The sequence below is a fragment of the Suncus etruscus genome, chromosome 13, assembly GCF_024139225.1.
Source record: "Suncus etruscus isolate mSunEtr1 chromosome 13, mSunEtr1.pri.cur, whole genome shotgun sequence".
In the NCBI taxonomy this organism is placed as follows: domain Eukaryota; kingdom Metazoa; phylum Chordata; class Mammalia; order Eulipotyphla; family Soricidae; genus Suncus; species Suncus etruscus.
The window spans coordinates 95,693,892-95,721,465 of NC_064860.1; the positions used below are offsets into that span (position 1 = coordinate 95,693,892).

The window sequence follows — 27,574 nt, forward strand, 5'->3', positions numbered from 1 at the left end:
CATTTGACTTGTAGAGGCCGACAGGAGTTCGATCCCTGGCACTTCATATGGTCCCTCAAACATTGCAAGCCCTGAGCATGGCCGGGTGTGCTCCCCCCCCCCCCAGCAAAAATAAATAGAGTAAACGTCATAGTTTCTTTCTGGCTGCCTGAAATGTGGTCACTAGGAAATGTTCAATTCCCAGAGGTTTCACATTCTATTTCTTTCCATCAGCTCCAATCTCACCGCTCCCCAGGCTTTAACAGGACCGTTCCTGGACTCAGCCTTTAAGATCCCTTTTCAGTTTTGTCTCTTCTTGGGGGGTGGAGAGACATAATTGAATCAGCCTGCTCCTGCCTCATTACTTAGCAGGAAACGAAAGGAAAAAGGGCAGCTGGAAGCCATCTCGTTATCTGCTGTAAATTGTCTCCCTGACAAAGGTTTCTTTGTATTAGCAGAGGACAATCCTTGATAGAAAATGACCCTTGGGACCTGGAGCGATAAGATAGTACAGTAGCAGGTAAGGTGCTTGCCTTGCACTTGGTGACCTGAATTGAATTTAATCCTCAGCATCCCGTGGGGTCCTCCACTAGGACTGAGCCTTGAGTAGAGCCAGAAATAATACTTGAATGCTGCCAGGTGTAGCAGAAAAACAAATAACAACAAAACTGAGCCTTGTTTCTGGTTAACAAATAATTCACTGAAGGAACTAGACAGATAGTACTCACTTTGCATGTGGTCAGCCCATGTTCAATCCCTAATACCACATATGTTCCCCCAGTTATGGCCCAAACCACTACAATAAATATGAGGGTCTCCGCCTCATTTCTAATCAAACCCACTTTGCATGGCTAACCTTCGCTTGTCAATATTTCTTCAGGTACCTTCTCCTGAAACCTTTCCACCCAACACAGCCTTCTCTTGAGCTTGCTATGTTTGAAGTAGACGGGTTGTTTGTCTCAGGCATGCAGACCAAGGCAAACATTTGTTACGAGGCGCCAGAGATTGTGCAAACAATGTCCACCCATGACTTCCAAAGGCAGGCACTGCTTGGGTAACCTTTGGGTAGGCGCGTGGGCTGGGACCGTGAAACAGCATCTGCAAAAATGTTTCCTCGGCAGGAGTGCGGGGAGAGGGAGCATTCCAGCGAAAACCCACGCAGTCACAGGAGTGGGCAGCATTTCTGGCTGCGCCCTACCCTGTCCCGTGACCAGCTGGGCTTGGGCTCAACCTACAAGTCACGTGAGCAGCTGTATTTTGGGCCTGAATCTACTTGGGCCAAGTGAGCAGCTGTCTTGCGGCTGAGACCTCCAGGGTCACTGGCTAACGCAGAGGCAAGCGCATAGGGACCCTTGAGAAAGACATGACTGAGAAAGACATGGATGGACGCACCAGGACCCTCGGCACTATTCTTAGTGAGGGTGACCACCCAGAAGCAGCATCACATGGCTTCTGACCCCCTGTCCACATGGAAGTCCCCTGAACACAGCATGGGAAGGCCTGGACCATCCTGGGACCGCGCCAAGGGTCGAATTATGCCACTCCTAATAATGATGTGTGGGCACCAGAACCCCGCCCTGATTTATAGGCTAGACTCCTACCCCATTTCCTCGGGGTCAGGGAGGTCTGGTTTTCCCCCATCACATGAAGAAACTACCTAGTATAGCGTTCCTCAGCAGATCCTGGACAATCCAGTACCTTGATTGCACTTCGAAATGGGTTTCTACTTACCTCCTGGTGTTCAAACTCACCAGAGAGATCAAACATCTCTGAACAGTACCCTGACCTGGAGTCTGGATCTCTGCTGAGTGGATCAGGTTTCCTGGCTGTCACTGCACCGGCTAGGAAATGACTCAAAGGGGCCTGACCTGGGCTCTCTTTCCCATCCCATATAATATATGGTAACATATAACATAAGCTATATTATAGGTTCTTCCAATCTATGTCAGAAGTGATCCCTGAGCACTGGACCAGGGGTAAGCTATGGCACTTCAGCGGTATGGCCAAAAAACAAAAATACTGGGCATGGAGGAGGGAGGCAGCTGGAAACCCTCCAAGGGTTTCTTTCTGGTTCATCTACAGACCCTCAACACTGGCTGATGTGTGCCTCCAAAATAATGAATAAAACGCGAGATATTTCAGTGGGCACCAATCCAACATGAGGGCCCCTGGGCTGTAGTTTGGGGCGGGGGGGGGGGGGGCGGGGAGGGAGAAGGACTCCATCCAGCAATGTTCTGGAGTGCTCCTAGAGGTGCTCCTCAAGAGATTACATGGGGCTGGGAATAGAACTGGAGCTCCCAGCCTATAAAGCACATGCTTCCCTGTGCTGTGCTCTCGCCAGCCCTCATAGCCTAAAAATATGGGGAAATTGATACTTGAGAGGTGCCTAGGCACTTAACCTGCAGGAATCAGGCCTGGAGCTCAAATTTAGGTCCCAGGTGGTGCCTCTGAGAACTGCCAGAGGAAGCCCTGGGAGTCCCGAGCACCAGAGAGGTTGGCCAGGGATTCCCAGGCACCAGAATAGCACCAGGCATCACACAGTGATCATCAAACCAATAATCCAACTGGCCAAGAATCACTGTTGGGGCTTTGGCATGTCCAGAGCACCCCCTGAGAGCCCCCTCCACCCCAAAAATAAATAACTGGGCAGAAAACCTGAATAAACACTGCCAGTGAGATGCCAAGATGGTCAGCAGGCAGATAGGATTGAAAATGTTCTTTTGTAGGAAATGCCAACTCTCAAATGAGAATAGAATTTGCAGGGCCAGAGCAATGACACAATGGGGAGGGAGTTTGCCTTGCACGTGGCTGCTCTGGGTTTGATCCCTGGCATTCCATAGGGTCCCCTGAGCCTGCCAGGAGTGATTCCTGTGTGCAGTCAAGAGTAAGCCCTGAGCTTACTCCAAGGCTTGGAGGGGTGGGGGGAAGAGGAGCCCCCACACCTGTGGTGGGACTGGAAATTGGTGTCAGTGTTATGAAACTGTGGCATTTCCTCACACACCTAAAGCAAGAGCTACCATAAAATGAACCCAACCGCTTGGCTTCAAGAATATGAAAAGTCACACACAGTGTGTGTGTGTGTTTGCTCCTCAAAGTCACCAAAAAGAAGAGACAGCGGAGGCTGCAGAGAGAGTACAAAGGAAAGGTGCCTTCCTTTTTTTTTTTTTTTTGCATCACACCTGGCAGTGCTCATGGGTTACTTCTTGCTCTGAACTCAGACTCGCTCCTGACAGGCTGGAGGACCATATGGGATGCCAGGATTTGAACCACCATCTATCCTGGGTTGGTTGACTGCTTGCAAGGCAAACGCCCTACTGCTGTGCTATCTCTCTAGCACCCAGAAGGTGCCATCTTAAATGCCTCTGAACGGAATCCATCCCTGAGCCTAGAGCCAGGTGCAAGGAGGAGAAGGAGAGGGAGGAGGAAACAGAAGAGGAAGAGAAGAGGGAGAGGAGAGAGGGGAGGAAGAGGAGGAGAAAGAAAGAGGTGCAGAGACAGAAGGAGGAGGTCCTACCAAATGGGAGGATGATTCTGACTCTGCATTGATGATAATCTCCCCAGTCTGCACCTCAGGACCAGGTCCAGCTGGGGTGTGGCCCTTGGATTCTGGTCTGGGAGGGTGGGACCCTCTCATTGGGATGCTCAGGGTATACTAACCACCCCTGCCACTCCAGGCTGCCCTGGAGAGGTCAAGGCTGGCCAGAGGGTCTGAGGGCCACTCCCATGCCCACAACCCCACTTCCTGGGGCCTCCTTCCATCACCTGAGCTCCAGTAACAGCTACAGATCTTGTTGAATCTGGGTAGCCCCGAAATTTTGTTCAAACACAGCCTTTCTATTAGCCTCATCCCTTTCATGAGGGCAGAGTGGGGCCCTGGGCACCATGAGCCCAGAACCCCAGTGAGGAGACAGGGTTCTCCCAGAAGTCCCTGACAACGCGTGTCTACAGTTTCTGAGACTCCCCAAAATGAGCAGTGAGGGGCCTGAACGATAGCACAGCAGAGAGGGTGTTGGCCTTGCATGTGGACAACCCATGTTTGATCCCTGAGATCCCATAGGGTCTGTGGAGCCTGCCAGGAGTGATTTGTGAGTGCAGCTAGGTGTGACCAAAAGCAAAAACATGCAAACACCCTGAGGAAGAAAAGCCCTGAGAGACTGGGCAGGCTGCCCCTAAATTGTGCTCTAAAGGGGAGCAACCCAAACAACTTTATTCCAATGTGCTGCAGCTCGGGCACCACAGAGGCACAGCTCAGAGTCCCATTGCCTAAGAGCCAAGTATAGCAGTGGTGACTGGTCTATCCCCAACTCAACTTGACAAGGCACGCTCCTTCCACAGGCTCTCAAGACACCCAGAATCCCTGGAGCAATAGTACAGCAGGGAGGGCACTGGCCTTGCATGAGACTGACCCAGGTTCGATCCCCAGCATCCCATAGGGTCCCCTGAGTCTGCCAGGCCTGATCCCTGAGTGCAGAGCCAGGGGTAACCCCTGAGTGCCGTTGGGCGTGGCCCCCAAACCAAAAAATAGACACCGAGCACTTTCCAGAGCTTCTGCCTGAAACCCCAGGGGTGTGGAGGGGTCACGCCTATAACTAGGAGTCTCTGCTGTGTTCCCAACAAGTGGAGGAAACTGGGCACTTCGGTTCCTCTTTCGTTCCTGAAAAGTCAGATGGGCTGGTTTCAAGAACAGCTTTGGGGGTGCCCCTTCCATGGGCTTGGTTTCATTTCCTCCTGAAGACATTGGGGACAGGGGTTCCCCTTTTCCTGGGCCTGAAGGGCCTCAGCTTCAGCACGAGGCACCCCAGAGTGATGCACAGAAGAGTTGGGGGGGGGGGAGTCAGTGCTTCTCTGCCTGTCCTTTTTGAGGCACTCACAGTATGGGGAAGCGTCTTGAAGCAGCTGCACCCCAACACCCAGGAAGAGGTCAGAGCACCCACCAACACCCACCAGGAGGATCCCCAAGAAGCAGACAGGGAATGAGGGGCCTGTAGCTGGCAGGATCTTGGGGGAAAGGGAGAGCACTTTTGCCCACTCTGGCTGCTCTTTTCTGGGCTATTAAGGCTTGGGGTGCATGGGGCGTCCCGCCCCAGAGAGGATCCCCTTCCAGGCCACTCAGCTAAAAAGCCAAACAGTGTGTGTGGGGCAAGGGCACCTCTGGCCCCAGGATGGGGGGAGACATGGTGCCACCAAGATTGTTCATAGGGTCTCCACAGGTACCCTGGCCCCCAGGGACACCACTACAGTCCAGACACGCTTTTTTTGTTTTTATTTTGTTTGTTATTCTTTTAATTTAGGTTTTTTTTTTTTTTTTTTTGGTTTTTGGTTTTTGGTTTTTGGGTGACACCCGGTGGTGCTCAGGGGTTCCTCCTGGCTGTCTGCTCAGAAATAGCTCCTGGCAGGCACGGGGGACCATATGGGACACCGGGATTCGAACCAACCACCTTTGGTCCTGGATCGGCTGCTTGCAAGGCAAACGCCGCTGTGCTATCTCTCCGGGCCCTAATTTGTTATTATTTTTTGATTGAATCCCCATGAGATAGTTACAAAGTTGTTCATGATTGACTTTCAGTCATACTATGTCCAACATCCTTCACCAGGGCAATGTCCCACCACCAGTTTCCCTTCATTCCCACCCTCATCCAGCATTCTTTCTCTCTGTCTCTGTGAATCTATCTCTATGCCTCTATCTCCGTCTGTCTCTTTCTGTGTCTCTCTGTCTCTGTCCCTCTCGTTATTCAACACCAGGGCTTGCAATACCATTACAAGGTATGTAGGGTTAGCCTGTCTATCTTTTTCCCTCCTTCCAGCACCCAGTTCCTGCCCAGACTCTTTATTTCATTTAGCTTTGTTTTGGAGCCACACCTGACAGTGCTCAGGGGTTCATCCTGGCTCTGTGCTCAAAAATCACTCCTGGCAGGCTCTGGAACCCCATAGAATGCCGGGGATCAAACCCAGGTAGGCAGTGTGCAAGGCAAACGCCCTCCCCGCTATGCTACTACTTGGGCCCCATCCCGCCCAGACTCTCTTCTTGGTCCCCCAGGACTCCCCCACTTCCCGTCCTCTTCCCATGTGCACCTCTGAACCTTCCTTCCATCCAGAGATACATGTGCAAACAGTGATGAGGGAGAAGCAGAGACAAAGAAAACTGGGGTGGCTGGAGAGAGGCAGGGCTGGGGGCTGAGCACAAGCTTTGCACGCAGGAGGCCCAGGCTGGCTTGATCCCCGGTACCACCAGGAGACGGCAAAGCACTCCTGATCCTCCGTGAAGGGCCATCATCCCTCCTGGGCACCCACCACGGTCCCCGAGCTGGGAGACCACCCAGAAGGGAGACAGCAATTGCCCCAAGAAAAGCTGCTGGAGGAGGGGGGTGTCCAACACCAAGCGATCCCAGCGCCTAGACCCCCAGTCCCTCCCAGATGTCTAAGCTTGGGTTCAGTCTCCTGTTTCCTAGGAGAGCAGCCCAGAGCTCTGCTGGCCCAGGTCCTTGGGGCCCAGGGTGGAGAAGATGGCAGAAAACACATTGCCTCAGCCAAGCCAGCAGCCACATGCTGACCCCCCCGCGGTGTGTCTGGGTTCTGCCTGGCCTCGGCCCCCCACGGAGGCTGTTCCATCGCATGGCCCCTCGGAAGGGGGGTGGTCCGAGTGTCCAAGGCCTGGGTGGTCCAAATGACCACGGAGAAACCGTGACATCGGAGAGTAAACGGGAAAGAAGCTGAAGCCACATTAGTACCCAGAACTGCTCCCAGCCAAGTCCAGAGCTGGTCGCTCTGTGCCAAGCAGGGCAGCCCACGCTGATGGCCACAAGAGTCTTTGAGTGATTCCTGCCAGTGGGGAGGCCGGGGACTGGTCTGTGTGTGTGGCCAGAGAAAGAGACGTTGCTTTCAAAAACGGGGGGTGGGGTGGGGGCTCCTGTCTAACTCCCAACCGGCTCCAGAGAGGCTCCTAAACAAAGCCCGGGATTTCATCTCGTTGCAAACAGGACAGGAAACAACTGGGTCAAAATGACTATAGTCGTTTGTCTCAACATATTTTGGAGGGGCCGGAGAGAAAGCACAGCGGTAGGGAATTTGCCTTAGATGCAGGACGGTGGTTCGAATCCCGGCATCCCATATGGTCCCTTGAGCCTGCCAGGAGTGATTTCTGAGCTAGAGCCAGGAGTAACTCAAAAACAAACAAAAAGACATATTTTTGGATTTATGTGTGCAGATGTTGTAGAGGCCTAGAAATTTGTATTTATTATATATTTGGTTTTTGGCCACTCTCAGGGGTTACTCCTGGCTCTGCGCTCAGAATCCCTTCTGGCAGGCTCGGGGGACCATGTGAGATGCTAGGGATTGAACCCAGTCCAATGTGGGTTCAGCCACATGCAAGGCAAATACCCTAGCATCATGCTATCTCTCCGGCCCCATTATTTTATCTATATTCTAGACATATTCTTTTTTGCTTGAATCACAGATTAGATTACTTTCCTATAATAAGGAGTTTCTCTGCTGATACAAGTTGAAGGGCTCAATATTTGTATATCAAGACTGAAGCAACAGCACAGAAGGGAGGGCTCTTCGGCCAGGTCTGATCCCCGACATCCCATATGGTACCCGAGCACGGCCAAGAGTATTGTTGGGCATGACCTACAAACTTAAAAGAGAGAGCGGCTGGAGCAATAGCGGCAGGATGTTTGCCTTGCATGTGGCTGACCCGGAAAGACCCAGGTCTGATCCTTACCATCCTATATGGTTCCCTGAGCCTGCCAGGAACAATCTGAGCACAGAGCCTGGAGTAATCCCTGAGCACCACCGGGTGTGGCCCAAACACCCCACCCCCCAAAAAAATGAGAGGGAGAGAGAGGGGAGAGAGGGAGAGAGAAGGGAGAGAGAGAGAGAGAGAGAGAGAGAGAGAGAGAGAGAGAGAGAGAGAGAGAGAGAGAGAGAGAGAGAGAGAGAATTTGTTGGAGCAATAGTGCAGCAGAGAGGGCATTTGCCCTGCAGGCGGTTGACCCAGGTTGACCTGGGCACCTGAGCCCTGCCAGGAATGATCCCTGAGCACAGAGCCCTGAGCACTGCTGGGTATAGAGTGTAGAACATGGAAGAAATTCCCACTTTAGCCTCCTACCCCCATGAGAATGGAAAGAGCACTAAGAATAAGTCCACAGGGAAAGTTCACACAAGAGCTAAAACCTCATTCTAACAGGCAGCAGCTGCCTTCTGAGAACTGGTCACAGGGAAGGCATTTAAAGGGCAGGAGTGGGCAGCCACAGGGGGATTTGCAAATGTTTATAAACCCTGTGGGGCGGAAGCCCAGCTCCAGAGTACCCGCTCCTCAGATAAACAGGGACTCCAACCCTGGGTTTCCTTTTCCACTTTGTCCTGAGGGAGGTGGGATATAGGTGAGGGGAGAGCTCGTGCTGCGGGTTCCAAGTTTCAGATTCTGTGCCTGCTCAGATGTTCTGAGCTCGGGATGGTCACCTGCTGGAGACAGAAGATCAGGCATTGCAAAAAATAATAATGATGGGCCAGAGAGATAGCACAGCGGTAGGGCATTTGCCTTGCAGCCAGCTAATCCAGGACAGTGGTTCGAATCCCAGCATCCCATATGGTCCCCCGAGCCTGCCAGGAACAATTTCTGAATGCAGAGCCAGGAGTAACCCCTGAGCAATGCCGTGTGTGGCCCAAAAATCAATAAAATGATATAATAAAAAGCCCTCTAGAAAACAGTGGTGTCTAGGCAGGTCGCAGCCAGGGCAGTTGCAGACAAGAAAAGGAGTGACCTCAGGTACACAGCACCAATGACGGTCCACTCACTGGGCTCACTGTGGCTACCTCGAATTCTCCCGGGAGGCAGAGGGGAGAGGGAGGAAAAGGCAGGATGGAGGCACTAGGTTTCTTGTTACAGCTTCTCCCTGTTGCTTTTCAAACACAGCTCTGCCTCTCTGCCAGAGGTCTGCTGAGAAGAGACTCCTGGAGCAGTGCTTGCAGCCCAGTGGAGGGACCAGACATAGGCAAGTCTAATTTGCACAGTGCGGTACAAATCTATTTTGTGGGTTCCACAGTTATTACAGCACCTGAGATTTTCCAAAGAAACGTCAGGTGTGTTTATCATGCGATGAAGCCAACCATCTGCCAGGGGCTCGATTGGCTGCTGAAGCCGAGCATATCTGGGAAAGAACAAAATTAAGGCTGGTGTGGCCACTTCAGGCTGGGCAGTGGTGTCGAGTCTGAGCTTAATTCAGGGACTGGCACCGTTCAAGGTCCCCCTGGAGTCAGCCAAGTTGTGGAGACGCTCACCCTTGTCACCCTCCCTGGTAGGTTGTTCTCTGACCCAGACTCGAATATGAAAGGAGCTGACATGGGTGTCAGAGATTTACCCAAGGAAATAAAGCGGCTGGGGCCCAAGAGATAGCACAGTGGTAGGGCGTCTGCCTTGCACATGGCCAACCTGGGTTCGATCCCTGGCATCCCATAAGGTCCCCCGAGACAGGAGTGATTTCTGAGCGCAGAGCTGAAAGCCCTGAATTGGTGCCGGGTGTAGCCCAAAAACAAAAATTATAAACACACACACAAAACCAAAAGGAAATAAAACGTCTGAGGTGGAGTCCCTGAGGCTGTGGTTTTAAACTCTGAATCCAGTATAGACTCATGCTACGCTGGTGCTTCAAGCAGAAGATTCCAGAAAGGGAGATTTTCATCTCTATTCCTGATGCTCTGGGGGTGTCTGGGAACATGATCCTTCTCAGTTGCCTGTTGAGACTTTTTTATTCTTTGTTGAGAAAAAAAAATACAGGCACCCCCCCTCCCCCCCGTCAAGAGAGAGTACAGAGTATAAGGTGCTTGGCCAGCCTGGGTTCAATCTCTGGTGTGCCATAGGGTTCCCTGGGCACTGGCAGGAGTGAACCCTGAGTGCAGAGCCAGGAGTAACCCTGAGTACCACCAGGTGTGATCCCAAAACAAAAACAAACAAGACAGAAATAAAATGCATCCCCAATGCAAATATGCGTGGTTGCATTGCATCTTCTGAATAAGGGAGAGGAGCCTGGGATTCCTCCTGGTCCTGGAGGAACCAATGGGCCTTTTATTTCTCCTTTTTGAGCTCAGAAAACCCATAAGCAGCCATCCAGGCTCTGCTGGGCATCATGTGATACGTCCAAGGTAAACCACTCCTCCTGGGCAATGTCAAGGCTGAGATGGACCTGCAGATTCCCAGGTGCTGTTACTGGTTAATGAAGTTAAATCGTTGCTAATAGGGGCCAAGCAATAACACAGTAGGGTGGGGGAGCTTTGCACTCAGCAGACTAGGAGCAACACTTGAGAATTGCTGGGTGTGGCCCCCCCAAAAAAAAATAATAAAAAAGGAAAAAAAGAAAAGCTTAGCACAAGGAGTGGTGAGTCCAGTTAGAGAAATAACTACACTGACAATTACCGTGACAATGACAGTGAGAGAAACAAAGTGCCCGTCTTGAAGACAGGCGGCGGCGATGGAAGAGGGAGATGGGTGACTTTGGTGGTGGGAATATTGCACTGGTGAAGGGGGGAGTGTTCATTTTTACTTTTTTTTAAATTATTTTTCAATTTTGATCACTGAAACCCAGCTACAAAAAATGTTTAATTGTGGTGCTTACATAGTCATTTATATAAAACCTCTTCATTCACTTGACCACTTGGCTCACACTGGGGTGTCTCCCAGCCAGCGAGAGAACCCCACCAATGTACCCAGTTTCCAGCACACACACACCCAGCCTTGCTGGCCTTTGCTAAAGGGGGGCCTGGGGTCCCCGGAAGGAATTCACAGGCTGCTTCACCCCAGCCGCCAGGGGGCGCTCCGGAGCCCTGCAGCCTCGTTTTTCCTCCCACGGCCTGGGCCCTGAGCGCGCCCTCTGGCGGCCGGGAGGAGGAGACGCCTTGAGAACCAGGGCATCCTCCAAAGAAAAGGCGCTTCGATGGAGGAGCAATGGGGTGCAGAGCTCAGCGAAGAGGCTTGGCTTATGGCAGCTGCTTGAAAGCCAGATGTGGGGCGTTTGGACCTACCTCTCTCAGGGGATGCTGGTCCCCTGGCTGTGCAACCCTCCTGCTAATGCATTTGCAGAAGGGGCACAATAAGGGTCAGACCTCTCCACGCACACCAACAGTGGGGCCTAGTGCAAAAGCCCAGGGTGGACTTGGGGAGCTCCCCTACTTCCCTTTAGCTGGTGACGGTTTGCAGCTGGCAGAAAAAAATCAAGGCAAGTGCTGAAACTCCAAAGTACTCGGAACTGGAGCAAGCCCAGGGTTCAGGGATTTGCTAAAGCATGGAAGGGTCAGACCTGGTTCCAATCCCCAGCACCCCAGAGGGTCTCCTGAGTTTCCCCTCTCTCCCTCCCCCCAGCCCCGCTCAGGAGTGATTCAAGTGCAGAGCCAGTCATACCTGAGCACCGCTGCGTGTGGTCCAAAAGCAAAAGAAAAGAAAAAAAAATAATAAAGACAATAGAGACAAAGGCCAGGAGGACCAGTTCATGGTGGAAGCTTGTCATAGAGTGGAGGATGTTAGTTAGGGCAGAGATGAGCACCAGGACAGTGAGGGTTGGAAATGATCACTCTGGACAAGAACTGGATGCTGGAAGGAGGGAAAGTGACAGGCATGGTACCCCTTCAGCAAACCAGTGTTAAAAGGAAAAAGGGGGCCGAAGAGATAGCACAGTGGTAGGGCATTTGCCTTGCAAGCAGCTGAACCAGGATGGACGGTGGTTTGATTTCCGGAGTCCCATATGGTCCACCGTGCCTGGCAGGAGTGCAAAGCCAGTAGTAACCCCTGAGCGTGGCTGGGTGTGACACCCCCCCCCAAATAAAAGGAAAAAGGGTAGAGAGTGAGACAGAGACAGAATTGTCTGACCAGAGGCAGGTAGGCAGGCGGAGGGCAAGAGGGAAACTGGGGACTTGGTGGCAAGATATGTGCCACTCAATCAGGAACTTTGTATCTATGGAAAAACAGAAGAACAACTATATTATGAACAACCTTATTTTCCTAGAACAGGGCCTGTCTCCTCCAGTTCCTCCTGAGGCCAACCCAGAATCTCGGATTCCTCTTTACTGCAAATTGCAAGTAGAAGGGGAATGGAGCCCTTCAGCGGATTTTAAGAGGCAGAAACTCCAAAGGTCCCCCTGGTTGTGGTTTCTTTGGTGCATTTAATCCTTGCTTTGTTTTATTGGGAGGGGGGGGGGCGGCACAGCAGGTGGTGCTCAGGGGTAACTTCTAACTCTGCATTCAGGAATTAATCCTGATGGGCTCGGGAGACCCTATGGGATGCTGGGATTGAACCCGGATCGGCCACGGGCAAGATGAACACCCAATCTTGGACAATCCTGGAGCGCAGGTGGTCCAGGAATTGGTGGGGCGATGCTGCCTTCTGGTGGCCACTGGCAAGGTATTCTTCTATGCAGTGTGCCTTCTGCGCCTTCCTGGGGACTTGGGGAACAAAGGGGTGGGGTGGGCGTGCTGAAGGCCATAGCCTGTGTGAACGGGCACCTGCCCCACACAGTGGGAGACCCATGCGTCCCTCTCCAAGCAGCCAGAACGCAGTCAGGAGGGTCACCTGCACCCTCGCCCCACCAGCCTCACTCTGGAATTAAACCGGGGTGGGGTCCCGCATGACAACCCCCATCCTGAGGCTGATCCCTGCTACCACAATTGACAAGCCCTGGCAGATGTGGTGATGAATCAGAGCACTAGAGAATGCAGGCCCTGAAACTCAGCCAATGTTGGGGCTCTGGGTGAATCCCACAATCCCTCTCCATAGGGGGAAGCCGGTGCAATCAGGGAAGGGGACAGAGACAAAAAGCGGGCCTATCTGCAGTGAACCCCCACCCTGAGGTGCTGACCCTGGGCCAGCCCCAGCATGGCCAAGTGTCTCCATCAGGCTGCACCTGAGTTCTGTGGCTGTCTCACAGCTAAGCACCCCGCCCCCCCACCTTTGGAGCCCCTGAGCGCACCTAAAGGTAGAGACAGTAGGATAAGCAGCCCCCCTCCCAATCTCCAGTCCCTCCCCGAGGGGTACCGAGGCCTGGCAACCACCTTGAGAATCGATCCTGGGTTACGAGCCTCCTTCCTACTAGTGGTTCTGAAGACAGTTTTAAGTTGCTGTGAGCAAAAGGCAAGTTTATTTTTGGTTTGTTTTTGGGCCACACCAGGCAGCACTCAGGGGTTACTCCTGGCTCTGTGCTCAGAAATCGCTCCTGGCAGGCTCAAGGGACCATATGGGATGCCACGGATGGAATGAGGGTCAGCCGCATGCAAGACAAACACACTATCTGCTGTCCTATGTATCGTTCAAGCCCCAGATCCCCCCCTTTCTTAAATGCATTTAATAATTATTTTAATTCTCTACCATGACATACTTAACACCTCCACAAAGAAAAACATTAGTCTTTTAAATAGTATGAGCACTAAAAGAAAGAAAATTAAAGGTACAAAAAAATACAGCATAAATTTATTCTATGTTTCACAAGCGGACACTACGTCCCTTGGAAAGTCACGTGTAGATGTTACTCTGAACCTCTGTCGTCATCGTAGTTGTCAGCTTCTTCAGGATCTCTCTGCTCTGGGAAACATTCTGGAAGGACAGAAAAAAACAAGAGACCAAGACTTGAGGCAGGTGGGGAAAGGCAGGGAGGCCGGGCTGCTTCCAGGGCATCCAACAGACACGTCTGCTTCAACAGACATCCCGGCCCAGACCCTGGAGGAGTCCCGCAGGGAGCCCAGGACTCAATCTCGAGGACTCAGTCAGGCAAATTATCGGCCCTCCCCAACATCCCCCGTCAGCACTGAAAGCAGCTTGAAGGTGCGGGGGTGGGGGGTGGGGACAGAGGAAGGAGACAGACAGAGAGAGGGAGATAGAGAAGAGAGGGTGAAGAAAGAGGAGTGGAGAGAGTGCATGGGGGGCGTGCAAGTATACACGGAGTGTCGCATGTATGGAGTGAATATATGGAACGTTCATGAGGTATGAACATGAAGCGTGAGTGTTCATGAAACGGCGTGAGTATGTGTGAAGCACGTGTACCGTGGGATGTGTGGAGCATGCGGTCTGAGCTTGTGTCGTGTGAGCATGCACCCGTGTCCCAGCCCAGACAAGCAGTGCTGATCCCTTAGTTTGGTCTTCAGAAGCGTTCCCACACACACCCCCCAGCCTGCTCCCCAGCCTCCCTCACCTTCACCAGGGTTCGCAGGCTGCTGCTCCGGAGCAGCGGCTGGAAGGCTCCCACGGTGACAGGATCGAGCCGCATGACGTCAGTGTAGCACAGGTACAGCACAGCCGGGATGCGCCACACCTGGCAGTGGCTCAGGACTGCAGACAGTGGGGGGAATGGGGGTGGGTGTGCCTGTCACACAGCAGCCGAGGGAAGTGGGGTGATCCCGCCACAAGAGGATGTGCGGGCCAATCCTGGCAGGGCCAGGAGCAGCTCCAGGGCCAAGAACAACCTGGTGACTATACGGGTCCCTTCCTGCATGGAACGCTGAGATTCTGGCTCCCTCTACCCTCCTTGTCTGGGTTTAGCACCACATCTGGCCGTGCTCAAGGGTGACTTCTGATTCTGTGCTCAGGGATCACTCCTGGCGGTGTTCAGGAGACCCTGCTGGATGCCGGTCATCCACGTGCCAGGCCTGTGCTCTCCACGCGGTGCTTATGGCCCTAAGTTGATATAGAAACAGCCACTAGATATTACTGGCTTGGAGCCAGAGCAATGGCACAGCAGGGAGGGCGATGCCTGGAACGTGGCTGAGCTGGGTTCGATCCTCGGCATCTATATGGACTCAAACCAGCCAGGAGTGATTTCTGAGCACAGAGCCAGGAGTAACCCCTGAATACTACCAGTAATGTTCAGGACCACTGAGCAACCAAACCAAACCAAAAAAAAAAAAACAAAAAGAACTCTAAGATCCCACAGAACAGGCCTGAGAGAAAGCACAGGGGTCAGTGAGGGGCCCACCTGGCTAGAGACGTACCCACTCCGACCCCACAGGGTCCGGCAGAGCTGGTCTATCCCGAGCACCACAGGGGGGTGACTAGCCCCCAAGCAGGCAGGAGGCTTAGGAATCACCTGCAGCGGGGAGGTCATGTGCAAAGTTGGGCGGCTCGAGCAGGGCACAGCACAGTGAGTCGTGGAAGTCACGAGTCTTCAGGGCCCTCAGGAAGGGCGAAGCAAAGCTGCCCACTGCTGCAGAGGTCTTGTAGTCGGTGACGTGGCGGGACGTGAGGACAGTCACCTGCATATTCTTCCGGGGACAGGAGCCGAACACCTGACACAAGGGGGAACCTGCTTGGGACAAGACCTTGGGACAGCCCCTCCCATCCTTCCCCCCACAATTGACCATAACCAAGGGAGAAATGGAGTTGGAGCCTCGTCTGAGCTAACCAGACTCCTAACCAGAGTGGTTCCGATCTGGATTTTTGTCTAGAAAGTTCTGGTCGTGTGGCCTTCTTGAAGGAGGCACGATACCTGTCTGCATTTCGGCAACAATCCAGGAAATGTGACAACAGCAAATGCTTCTGAAGATCCCTGATATGTGAGCCTCAACCTCAGGCCTCCCTCTCTCATGGGCCAAAGACAACGCCAGTGGGCCCCAAAGTGCCCCTGAGGGGACACGGTAAAGGCTGAGTCCACTGGTCTAGAGCAGACGGCCCCAAAGCTTTTGCAAGACACACACTCCCAGGAACCCACCCAGCTTCTGGACCTGCCAGACCACCAGGTGTGGCCCCAAAACAAAGAACCAACCAAAAAAAAAAAAAAAAACTCAAACCAAAAAACAGTCCATACCAATAATACAACAGGAATGACCATTTGCCTTGCACATGGCCAACCTGGGTTCACTCCCCAGCACCCCAAACAGACCCCTGAGCCCCACCAAGAGTGACCCCCGAGTGCAGAGCCAGGGGTAAATTTTGAAGTGCACCAGTCTAGCCCCAAAACAGAGAGTAGCAATCAAATACTGTGCACGTGTCCACATTCTGATTCCTGGGATCCCGTAGGATCCCGAGGCCTGAGGATTGATTACTGAACTCAGAGTCAGGAGTAACCCCTGAGTACCACCAGCTGTGGCCCCAAGACAACAACAAAAAAGAGCACTGTCGGATCTGAGCCTGGCTATGCGAGGTGGCTCCCAGAGCCCACAGCGCCCACTGCAACGTCTCCCACTAGGGCACAGCTTGGCGTTGCTCATTTTCCTGTGGGAAAAGTGGTATGGAACCACCTGCCGGTGGGGTCTCAAACACCCAGACAAACCCCAGCAGCTGCGACCCCATCGGCGACAACCCTGAGGGTGTCAGGGAGCCCCTGGTCCCTGCCTAGGCCCCCATCAGAGACTCACCTTCTCCAGCCACTGGAACTGCTGGTCCTCAGCCACGTAGCAGCTGCATTGACAGAGCATAACCTGGAATGGAAGCCCCAAGTGCCATGGGTCAGGGGGCCCCAGGGGGCCTCCCATCCCAGACCAGGTGCTCGGTTTTGGGTTCCAGTTCACTTTCCCGAAGCAAGACGGACATGTCCGACCAGCAGTCCTGTGAGAACCAAGTCCTGGACGACCACCGACTTGGCCTCCCCAACAGGGGCCGGCTCAGGGTGCTCCAAACCCACCAGGCCCCAGAGCGGGATTGGAAAGCCCTCAAGGCCCTGACCACGGCACTGCTTCAGGAACCAAACTCCAGGGGCTAGAGCCACAGAACAGCAGGACGGTAACCTGGGTTCCATCCTCAGCACTGCACAGGGTCCCCAGTGCTCAGCTGGAGTAATTTTGGGGGTGGGGGTGGGCACAACTGTTGGTGCTCAGGGTTTACTCCTGGTTCGGTGCTCAGAAATCACTCCTAGCATGCTCAGAGGACCATATGGGATGCCGGGGATCAAACCCAGGCCTGTCCTGGGCCAGCTGCATGCAGAGAAATTCCCTACTGCTGTGATATCTCTCTGGCCTCTGGAGTGATTTCTGAGCAGAGCCAGGAGTTAGCCCTGAGCCTGGTCAGGTGTGGCCCCCAGCACACCTTCTAGCTCTTCTCCCCCTCCCAAAAAAGACCCCAAGTTCCAGACCACACATCCCAGGAAAAGTGACACGCAAAGCGTAGGCCATGACTGAGGCCTAGGGCATGGTACTCAAGGAAGACAATCCCATGTCTGTGAAATCGCCATCGGACCCACCACACAGGGCAGCGTGAGAAAACCAGGCACAGACGCAGGTTTCGAGCAGTGGGAATTTCTCCTCAGGGCCTGCTCCAGAACCACCTCAGAGGGAGGATATTACGTTCTGTTTCCTAGACACAAGAAATGTAGGGAGGGGCCCTTCTACTAACTGAACTGTCCTGGGCTCTGAGTTACAGATGTTTTGGGGGCCCCAGAGTGGTGCTCGGGAAACCATTCAGGATTCCGGAGATTGAACCCAGGCCAGCCGTGTGCAAGGCAAGAGCTATCTTGCTATTGCTCCGGCCCCTTGGTCCTAACACTTTGGAACAAGACACACTCAAGACTAGCTGACTCCATCCACTGCATGACTGCTGGCCCCAATTAGTGCTGAGTGGCCAGGAATTATGTATGGAGAGTAGGGTACCCTCCCCTACTTGACCTGTCTCCAAAACCGCCCCACTGAACAGACTCAGAATTGGGAACAGGCCGGGACTCTGGCAGGGCCCACTGTGTCCCTCTTCAGCCTAAAGTACAGGATATCTGAACTGGTGCTCCAGGTACCTCCCTGAATCCCACAGCTCTGAGAGCTTCCTTGAATTCCACCCAGTGCTCATCCACCAACTGACCCCAGTGTGGGAAGACCTACAAACAAAAGTTAGTGCTCAAGCTATTATTTGGTAATTTGGGGGACACATTCACGAAGCATCTCTGGCCCCAGCATCTTGCATCAAGGATCTTTTGTGGCTTAAAAACCAGGCTCAATCCCTGAGTACTGAGTCAGGAATAAGACCAGAGCACCACTGGTTTGGCCCAAACCTCCCTGTCCCCTCCAAAAAAAAAAAGATAGCCCAGCTGGTAAGATGCTTGGTCTCCCCCATGGCACTGTGGTTCAACCCCCAGTACAACACAGGGTCCTCCCACACAAGCATTGAAAAGGCCTTGAAGCCTTGAGCAATGTTGTGTGAGCCCCCACTCTCCCCCCCAAAATAAATCAAGGCCAATCAGCTTCTCCAGAGCTGGGTAGAGAATGCATCAAGGACCCACCTGTTGGATAAACGTCAACTGAGTCTCTGGGCTAATACCAGGTAAATAATGATAAAAGCAAACACTCCCCAGCTTCGCCCAATGAACAGATTTTTTTTGCAAACTGACAGTCAGAGAACCACAAACCCGGTGATCCCGGAGGGCGGGACTCCAGAACATAAAAACCAGCAAGCTTTTGCAGAAGCCGGTCCCCTGTTTGTGACATCAGGCTGGGAAAATCCACAAAACTACGCCTGCCCAGAGGGGCCCAACTGTGAAAAACTGTGAGTGCTACCTGTGTATGTCTGTCTACTGTCCTCTTACGTGAAACTCTTGGGAGTGGGGCGAAAAGAGGCTCCAGCAGAGCATGGCCACTTCGCTTCGCTACGCGGCCATGCACTCTTTCTAAGAAAAGAACACCATCGCAACAAGAAGAAAAAAAATCACACTAAGAACTGTGCTATATCACAGAAGCAAGCATTTCTCTCCGGACTGTCTTCTCTGTTGCATGCTCGGGCCTAAGATTTGATCCAGTGTGAGGCTTCATCCACGGAGGACTCCCCTCCCTTAGAGGCAAGTCAGCCCATCCAGAAAGGGAGGAGCCAGAGGAGTGTGCTGCCTGCATCATATAGCCAATGAATACCACCACAACATGTAGAAAAACGCACAATACAAGTGTGACAATGGGGAAACAACGCAGGCCAGCATCAGACATAGAGAATGAAGATGACAATTCTGAGGACCAGATAATGACCAACCAACTAATCAACCTCTCAGATAAGGACTTTAGACTAGCAATATGGAAGATGCTCAAAGAACTCAAAGAAACCATGGATCGAGTTGAACAGAACACTAATAAGAACCAAGAAAATATGAAGACAGAAATCACAAAACTCCAAACTGAAAAAACATGTCAACTAACAGGCCTGAAAAAGTCAGTAAACGAAGTGAATGACAAAATGGATAAGCTCTGGGACAGGGCATCAGAAGCTGAGAATAGACTTGGTGCTGTGGAAGATGAGATACATAACAATTCCATACTGCAGGAGAGATTGGATAAAAAACTTAAAGCAAATGAGCAGACAATGGAAAAATTAGTGAAAGAATGGGAACAGATGAAAATAGAAGTCTATGATAAGATCAACAGAAATAACTTAAGAATCATTGGAGTCCCAGAGACCCAGGAAGAAAATTTCCAGAAAGAATCAATGGTCAAGAACATCATTAAAGAGAAATTTCCAGAGCTAAAGAATATATGTGATCAAATCCTGCATGCTCGAAGAGTACCAACCAAAAGAGACCCCAGAAAAACCAACCCAAGACACACCTTAGTCACAACGACAAATCCCACAGATAGAGACAGAATTCTGAAAACAGCAAGATCAAAAGGGAAAATTACGTTCAAGCAAGCATCCTTGAGATTTACAGCAGACCTGTCACCAGAAACACTCAATGCCAGAAAGCAGTGGTGGGATATTGTGACAAGACTGAATGAAATGAATGCTTCACCCAGGAATACTATACCCAGCAAAACTCACTTTCTGGTTTGACGGAAGAATACATGGTTTCACAGACAAAAAACAGCTCAGAAACTTTACAGACACAAAACCAGTGTTAAGAGAAAAACTGAAAGACCTAATTTAAGACAAGACTAACCAAAAAACACACCAAATTTCGATATAAAGATGGCATTAAATCCCAGGACATTCTTTCTCTCAACGTCAATGGACTAAATGCACCAGTCAAGAGACACAGAGTGGCTAAATGGATCAAAAAACTCAATCCAACCTTCTGCTGCCTACAAGAAACGCACCTGAATAGTCAGAACAAACATAGACTCAAAATAAAAGGCTAGAGAAAAATTATCCAAGCAAACAACACCCATAAAAAAGCTGGAGTGGCCATACTAATATCAGATAATGCAAACTTTATACTCAGGAAGGTTGTAAGGGACAAAGATGGACATTTTATATTAATCAAGGGGTATGTAGAGCAGGAAGAAATCACTCTCCTAAACATATATGCACCTAATGAGGGGCCAGCAAAATATTTAATACAACTGTTGACAAATCTGAAAAATAATATCAATAACAACACAATAATTGTGGGGGACCTCAACACGGCTTTGTCAACACTGGATAGGTCAACCAGACTGAAACCCAACAAGAATATACTAGACCTGAGGAGACAAATGGAAGAAAGAGGCCTAGTGGATATATATAGGACACTCCATCCCCAGAAACCTGGACACACATTCTTCTCCAATGTACATGGGACATTCTCCAGGATAGACTACATGCTGGCACATAAAACATACCTCCATAATATCAAGAGGATAGAAATTTTGCAGACTACCTTCACTGACCACAAGGCTCTGAAACTATTTGTGAATTCCAAAGGGACTCAGAAGAAAAACTTTAACACTTGGGAGTTAAATAGCCTCATACTCAATAACCAGTGGGTCCGTGATGAAATCAAGGAGGAAATCAAAAGGTTCCTGGAAACAAATGACAAGAAAGACACAAACTATCAGAACTTATGGGACACAGCAAAAGCAGTACTGAGAGGAAAATTTATAGCTTTGCAAGCACACATCAGGAAGGAAGAAGGAGCTTACCTCAGTAGCTTAATGACACAGCTAATAGAACTAGAAAGTGCTCAACAAAAGGACCCAAAAATAGGAAGACAGAAGGAAATAACAAAGCTGAGAGCAGAAATCAATGAAGTGGAAACCCAAAAAACAATCCGAAAGATCAACGAAAGCAGAAGTTGGTTCTTTGAAAAAATAAACAAGGTTGATAAATCACTGGCAAACCTAACAAAGGAAGAGAGAGAGAGAAAGTTGATAACTCGTATTAGGAATGAAAAAGGAGAGATCACTACTGATATGACAAAGATTCAAAGGGTAATCAGAAACTACTTTGAGAAACTACGCCACCAAAAATGAGAACCTGGAAGAAATGGATAAATTCTTGGACTCTTATAATCTTCCACGGTTGAAGGAAGAGGATGTAGCATATCTAAACACCCCCATCACCATTGATGAAATTAAAACGGTAATCAAATGTCTGCCGAAAAACAAAAGCCCAGGCCCAGATGGATTCACTAATGAATTCTTTCAAACTTTCCAAGAGGAACTACTACCAATACTGGCAAGACTCTTTCATGAAATTGAACAAACGGAAACACTTCCAAATAGCTTTTATGAAGCCAACATCACCTTGATACCTAAACCAGACAGACATGCTACAAAAAAAGAAAATTACAGACCAATATCGCTGATGAATGGAGATGCAAAGATCCTCAACAAAATCCTGGCAAATAGGATTCAATGCCTCATTAAGAAGATCATCCACTAAGATCAAGTAGGTTTCATCCCAGGAATGCAAGGATGGTTTAACATCCGTAAATCTATCAACATAATACACAACATCAATAACACATGATCATATGAATAGATGCAGAGAAAGCATTTGATAAGGTCCAACACCCATTCTTGATCAAAACTCTCAGCAAGATGGAAATGGAAGTAACCTTTCTCAATATAGTTAAGGCCATCTACCACAAGCCAGTGGCAAATATTATCCTCAATGGAGAAAAACTGAAAGCCTTCCCTCTAAATTCTGGCACAAGACAAGGCTGTCCTCTCTCACCACTCCTATTCAACATAGCACTGGAAGTACTTGCTATAGCGATTAGGCAAGAAAAAGATATCAAGGGAATCCAGATAGGAAAGGAAGAAGTCAAGCTCTCACTGTTTGCAGATGACATGATACTCTACTTAGAAAACCCTAAAGACTCTACCAAAAAGCTTCTAGAAACAATAGACTCATATAGCAAGGTGGCAGGCTACAAAATTAACACACAAAAATCAATGGCCTTTCTCTACACCAATAGTAATAAGGATGAAATGGACATTAAGAAAACAACCCCATTCACAATAGTGCCACACAAACTCAAATATCTTGGAATCAACTTGACTAAAAATGTGAAGGACCTATACAAAGAAAACTATAAAACTCTGCTCCAAGAAATAAGAGAGGACACACGGAAATGGAAACGCATACCCTGCTCATGGACTGGCAGGATTAACATAATCAAAATGGCAATACTCCCCAAGGCATTATACAGATTTAATGCTATCCCTCTAAAGATACCCATGACATATTTCAAAGAAGGGGATCAGGCACTTTTGAAATTAGTTTGGAACAATAAACACCCTCGAATAGCTAAAGCAATCATTGGGAAAAAGAATATGGGAGGAATTACTTTCCCCAACTTTAAACTGTACTACAAAGCAAGTTATCAAAACAGCATGGTATTGGAATAAGGACAGGCCCTCAGATCAGTGGAATAGGCTTGAATACTCAGAAAATGTTCCCCAGACATACAATCACCTACTTTTTGATAAAGGAGCAGGAAATCCTAAATGGAGCAGGGAAAGCCTCTTCAACAAGTGGTGGTGGCACAATTGGATAGCCACTTGCAAAAAATTGAACTTAGACCCCCAGCTAACATCATGTACAAAGGTAAAATCCAAATGGATTAAAGACCTCGATATCAGCCCCAGAACCATAAGATATATAGAACAGCACATAGGCAAAACACTCCAGGACATTACAGGCATCTTCAAGGAGGAAACTGCACTCTCCAAGCAAGTGAAAGCAGAGATTAACAGATGGGAATATATTAAGTTGAGAAGCTTCTGCACCTCAAAGGAAATAGTGCCCAGGATACAAGAGCCACCCACTGAGTGGGAGAAACTATTCACCCAATACCCATCAGATAAGGGGCTAATCTCCAAAATATACAAGGCACTGACAGAACTTTACAAGAAAAAAAACACCTAATCCCATCAAAAAATGGGGAGAAGAAATGAACACACTTTGACAAAGAAGAAATACAAATGGCCAAAAGACACATGAAAAAATGTTCCACATCACTAATCATCAGGGAGATGCAAATCAACAACGATGAGATACCACCTCACACCACAGAGAATGGCACACATCACAAAGAATGAGAATAAACAGTGTTGGCGGGGATGTGGAGAGAAAGGAACTCTTATCCACTGATGGTGGGAATGCTGTCTAGTTCAACCTTTATGGAAAGCGATATGGAGATTCCTCCAAAAACTGGAAATCGAGCTCCCATACGATCCAACTATACCACTCCTAGGAATATACCCTAGGAACACAAAAATACAATACAAAAACCCCTTCCTTACACCTATATTCATTGCAGCACTATTTACCATAGCAAGACTCTGGAAACAACCAAGATGCCCTTCAATAGACGAATGGCTAAAGAAACTTTGGTACATATACACAATGGAATATCATGCAGCTGTCAGGAGAGATGAAGTCATGAAATTTTCCTATACATGGATGTACACGGAATCTATTATGCTGAGTGAAATAAGTCAGAGAGAGAGAGAGAAAAATGCAGAATGGTCTCACTCATCTATGGGTTTTAAGAAAAATGAAAGACATTCTTGCAATAATAATTTTCAGACACAAAAGAGAAAAGAGCTGGAAGTTCCACCTCACCTCAGGAAGCTCACCACAAACAGTGATGAGTTTAATTAGAGAAATAACTACATTTTGAACTGTCCTAATGAGAATGTATGAGGGAAATGGAGAGCCTGTTTAGAGTACAGGCGGGGGTCGGGTGGGGAGGAGGGAGACTTGGGACATTGGTGATGGGAATGTTGCACTGGTGATAGGTGGTGTTCTTTACATGACTGAAACCCAAACACAATCATGTATGTAATAAAGGTGTTTAAATAAAAAAAAAAATTTACTGTAAAAAAAAAAAAAAGAGAACCACAAACCCAGGGTGAGGCCTGGGTTTAATTCCTGGCAAAGAAGAAAAAGAAAGAGGAGGAGGAGGAGGAGAAAAAGAGGAGGAAGAGGAAAAGGAGGCAGAGGAAAAGGAAGCTGACAAAAACAAAGACAAAGGAAAATAAACCATCTATTCTACAGCTGCCACAACGGAAGTAATTTGGGGGGGATAAGGATGCGAATGGCTGACACTCACACTTTGCTCCTAATAAATTACCATTCCGCCACCAAGCTCTGGTTTCTGAGACGGACAAATGAAGGTGACCTGGCCAGGCCAGCCCAGCCCAGCCCGGCCCGACTCACATACCGAGGGATTTGACTGGAGGTAGTAGAAGATGCAAAAGGCCTTGGCGGGGGACATATGCATGGTGTCTGTGGCCCGACACCACTCGTTCCAGAGCTCAGCGCAGCCCACTTCCTCCCAGTCGCCTGAGTTCATGACGAATGAAGACAGGAAGGCTGGAAGAGCAATTCATAGCTGTCAGCAGATAGGATTTTCAAAGGTGCTTTTCCACTCAATCAGCATCTGTTCTCGCCACTCTCATAGTTCAGGACCAAGGTGGGGGGGGGGGGGGCTGGGTTACTCAAAACCAGCCACATTAATGCTCCACCACTCTGCAGGATGAAAGTGCAAGGAGATGAGGACCAGGACCCTGTATTTGCAGTGCTCCGCCGAGCCAGAGGAGGAAGCAGGCTCTGTGATCATCATCACACCAGCAGTACTCAGAGGACCCTGCGGTGCCAGAGACTGGGGTCCACGCGTCCCTCTTCCGCTGGAAGCAGAGGTTATCTGAACTGGATTTCCAGGTACCTCCCTGAATCCCACCTGTGCTCACCCATCAACTGACCTCAGTGTGGGAAGACTCAGTAACGCTAGTGCACAAGCTGTTATTTGGGTATATTCGTTTTTTTCCTGATTTCTGAGCACTGAAGCAGGAGTCAACCCGGAACATTACCAGATGTGCTGCCGTCCCCACCCCCCAAGAAAACAGCTAAAACAACTACCAGATTCTAACAGAAAACCTTTTAAAAGCCCCTGCATGCACCACAGGCCCAGAATGCAAGGAAGCAGGAAGCACACTAGCAAGCCCCCTCAGCCAACTGGCTCCTGACCTCTCCCTTCTCCACTAGCTCCTGCAGAGAACGACATGCCAGACAGTGTTATCGAAGAGGAGGCCAAGTCCTCACCATCAACACGCAATTCTGAGCTGGAGCGACAGCACAGCAGGAAGGGCATTTGCCTCGCACGCAATTGATACAGGTTCCATTCCAACATCCCATTAGGTCACCTGAGCACTGCTAGGAGTGATTCCTGAGTGCAGAATCAGGAGTAACCCCTGAGTGCTGCCAAATTAAGCCCAAAACAAACAAAAAAACTGGGTGGGGGCAGGTGGGGGGTGTTCAGCCACAGCCATAGGTGCTTGGGGCTCACTCCTGGTGTTGCTCAGGGGACCATAGGGGTGCTAGAGATAGAGTTGGGGGAGCCACATGCAAAGCAAGTACTGACCAGATGTACTACCCCCCTGAAATCTTTTACAATGGAAACAAGTAACTTGACAACCTTAGGATGTTTGCACTTACCCACCGCATTATTTCCTATGGCAAGGATGAACTTGGAGCAGGGATATTTCTCCAGCAGCGGGACATCCCAAGATGTTTTTGTCTGTGTTCTGAGAAGCCTTACCTCCCTGAGATAAGAGACCAAAGGAAAACAAGATATATTAATCCCGGATCCCCAAGACTAGGGAACTGCCCAAAAGGATCCTACAAGTCTCTGAGACCAGGAATATTCCTTATGGAGAACAGTTATGATAACTTGAAAGAAACCATGAATACAGGCAATCAGCTTCCAGAATAATAAAAAAAAAAAAACACCAGAACTTCTAGAACCATAAAGAAAGACATAATCATAAGTTCAACTCCGTGATTTGTGCAGATACCGAGACCTCTAGATATAGAGGTCTGATTTTATCACCCAGGACGGAGCAGAAGTCTTCCATACACCACAAAAACACCAAGGGGAGAGTAAATGAACCTGAAAGGAGTCTATAGTTAATCCATGACAATATACTTCAAGGGTGGAGAATCCCTGAATCTCTTAGGCAAAGGAAATTCTTTTTCGAATGACCCCAATATTTACTGTGCATGTGCAGGAGGGGGAAAAAAGGCAAAAAGCACAAAACAATTTATTATTATTAATTTATTTATATTTTGTTGATTTCTTTGTTTTGGTTTGGCTATTGAAGTTGATGTCTCCATTTATATTTATTTATTTTCTTCTTTTCTTCCTTTAGGTGCTCTGCCACACTTTTTATCTCAGTACCAAGGCTTGTATGTGGTGCTTACCCCCCCCCTTTTTTTTTTGGAGTGCTCAGTGGACATTTTATTTGAGACCTCTTTTTGTACTGCTGTGGTGTTTCACCTTCTTTTTCCCCTTTGTCTCCCAAACCAAGGATGGAAAGGACTCGGCCCATTTCCGGAGTATTTGATTTTTTTCTTCCCCCAGGTTATTGCTTTTCTCTTCTTCAAACAAAACCGCGTAACTTGAACTATCTAGCCCCGCCTCCCAATTAGGGGGGGGTTAATAAGGGAGGTGCCAAGACCAAACAGGTGTAAGACCACTGAGTAGTGGGCCCGGAGAGATAGCACAGGGGCGTTTGCCTTGCAAGCAGCCGATCCAGGACCAAAGGTGGTTGGTTCGAATCCCGGTGTCCCACATGATCCCCCGTGCCTGCCAGGAGCGATTTCTGAGCAGACAGCCAGGAGGAACCCCTGAGCACTGCCGGGTGTGGCCCAAAATCAAAATAAATAAATAAATAAAAAAATAAAAGACCACTGAGTAATAAGCTAGGCACAGAGGGGACCACTTATTCTGGCAGCCCTGGGGGTGAGGGAAGAGGATATGGAAGGGAGGGAGGGAACGGAGGTGGAGGTGGAAGGAGGACAATTCGGTGATGGGAATTCCTTGACTTTATGCTAACATGCACCTAAAATATTATCGTCAACGATACGTAAGCCACTATGATTGGAATAAAAGTTATATTAAAAAAACACAAAACACTCAAGTGTGGGCGTTAGGTAGCGCCCAGAAGATGGGGTTGTGCTGCAGAACTCCTCTTGGGCCGCTCCTAGGACCCCAAACCTGGCAGCGACAAGGACCCACGCGGTCCCGCTAGCATCGTGCGGCCTCACCTCTTCCGAGCCCGCTGCCGCCGGACCTCCCCGTCCTCGAACGTCGCCCTCGCGCCTTCCTCCTCCGCCGCCTCCTCCTCGTCCTCCGTGCCCGCCCGGCAGCGCGACCACACCACCTCCCCGAAGAACGTGGCCGCCATGGTGGCCTTCCTGCCCGGCGGCGTCACGCGACGCACTGCGCCTGCGCCGCGCCTCGCACCGCCCCCTGCCACACGCCGGCCAATCGGCGCCGAGCACGGGCACATCCCCGGCCAAACTACCCAATGGCGTGACACGCGGGCCATGACCCTGCGTCCCCTCGACCAACCAGCGCCTAGCATGGGCACGGGCGCCCCTCTACCCAATCTGCATAAACATGACCACGCCCCCTAGTCATCGCTCGCCCAACCAGCGCTAAGCAGGGTCAC

At 50.0% G+C, this 27,574-nt stretch overlaps 1 protein-coding gene across 1 annotated transcript; it reads right to left on the minus strand.

The window, feature by feature from the left end:
- Positions 1-13,412: 13,412 nt before the first annotated feature.
- Positions 13,413-27,314, minus strand: PSMG1 (proteasome assembly chaperone 1). The gene is made up of 7 exons (XM_049785403.1): positions 27,168-27,314; positions 25,557-25,663; positions 24,283-24,434; positions 16,307-16,369; positions 15,040-15,238; positions 14,149-14,285; positions 13,413-13,553 (listed from the first exon to the last, which is right to left on the minus strand). Exons 1-7 carry the CDS (start codon positions 27,305-27,307, stop codon positions 13,473-13,475), a joined length of 879 nt encoding a protein of 292 aa, XP_049641360.1. The 5' UTR covers positions 27,308-27,314; the 3' UTR covers positions 13,413-13,472.
- Between the last annotated feature and the right edge of the window lie 260 nt (positions 27,315-27,574).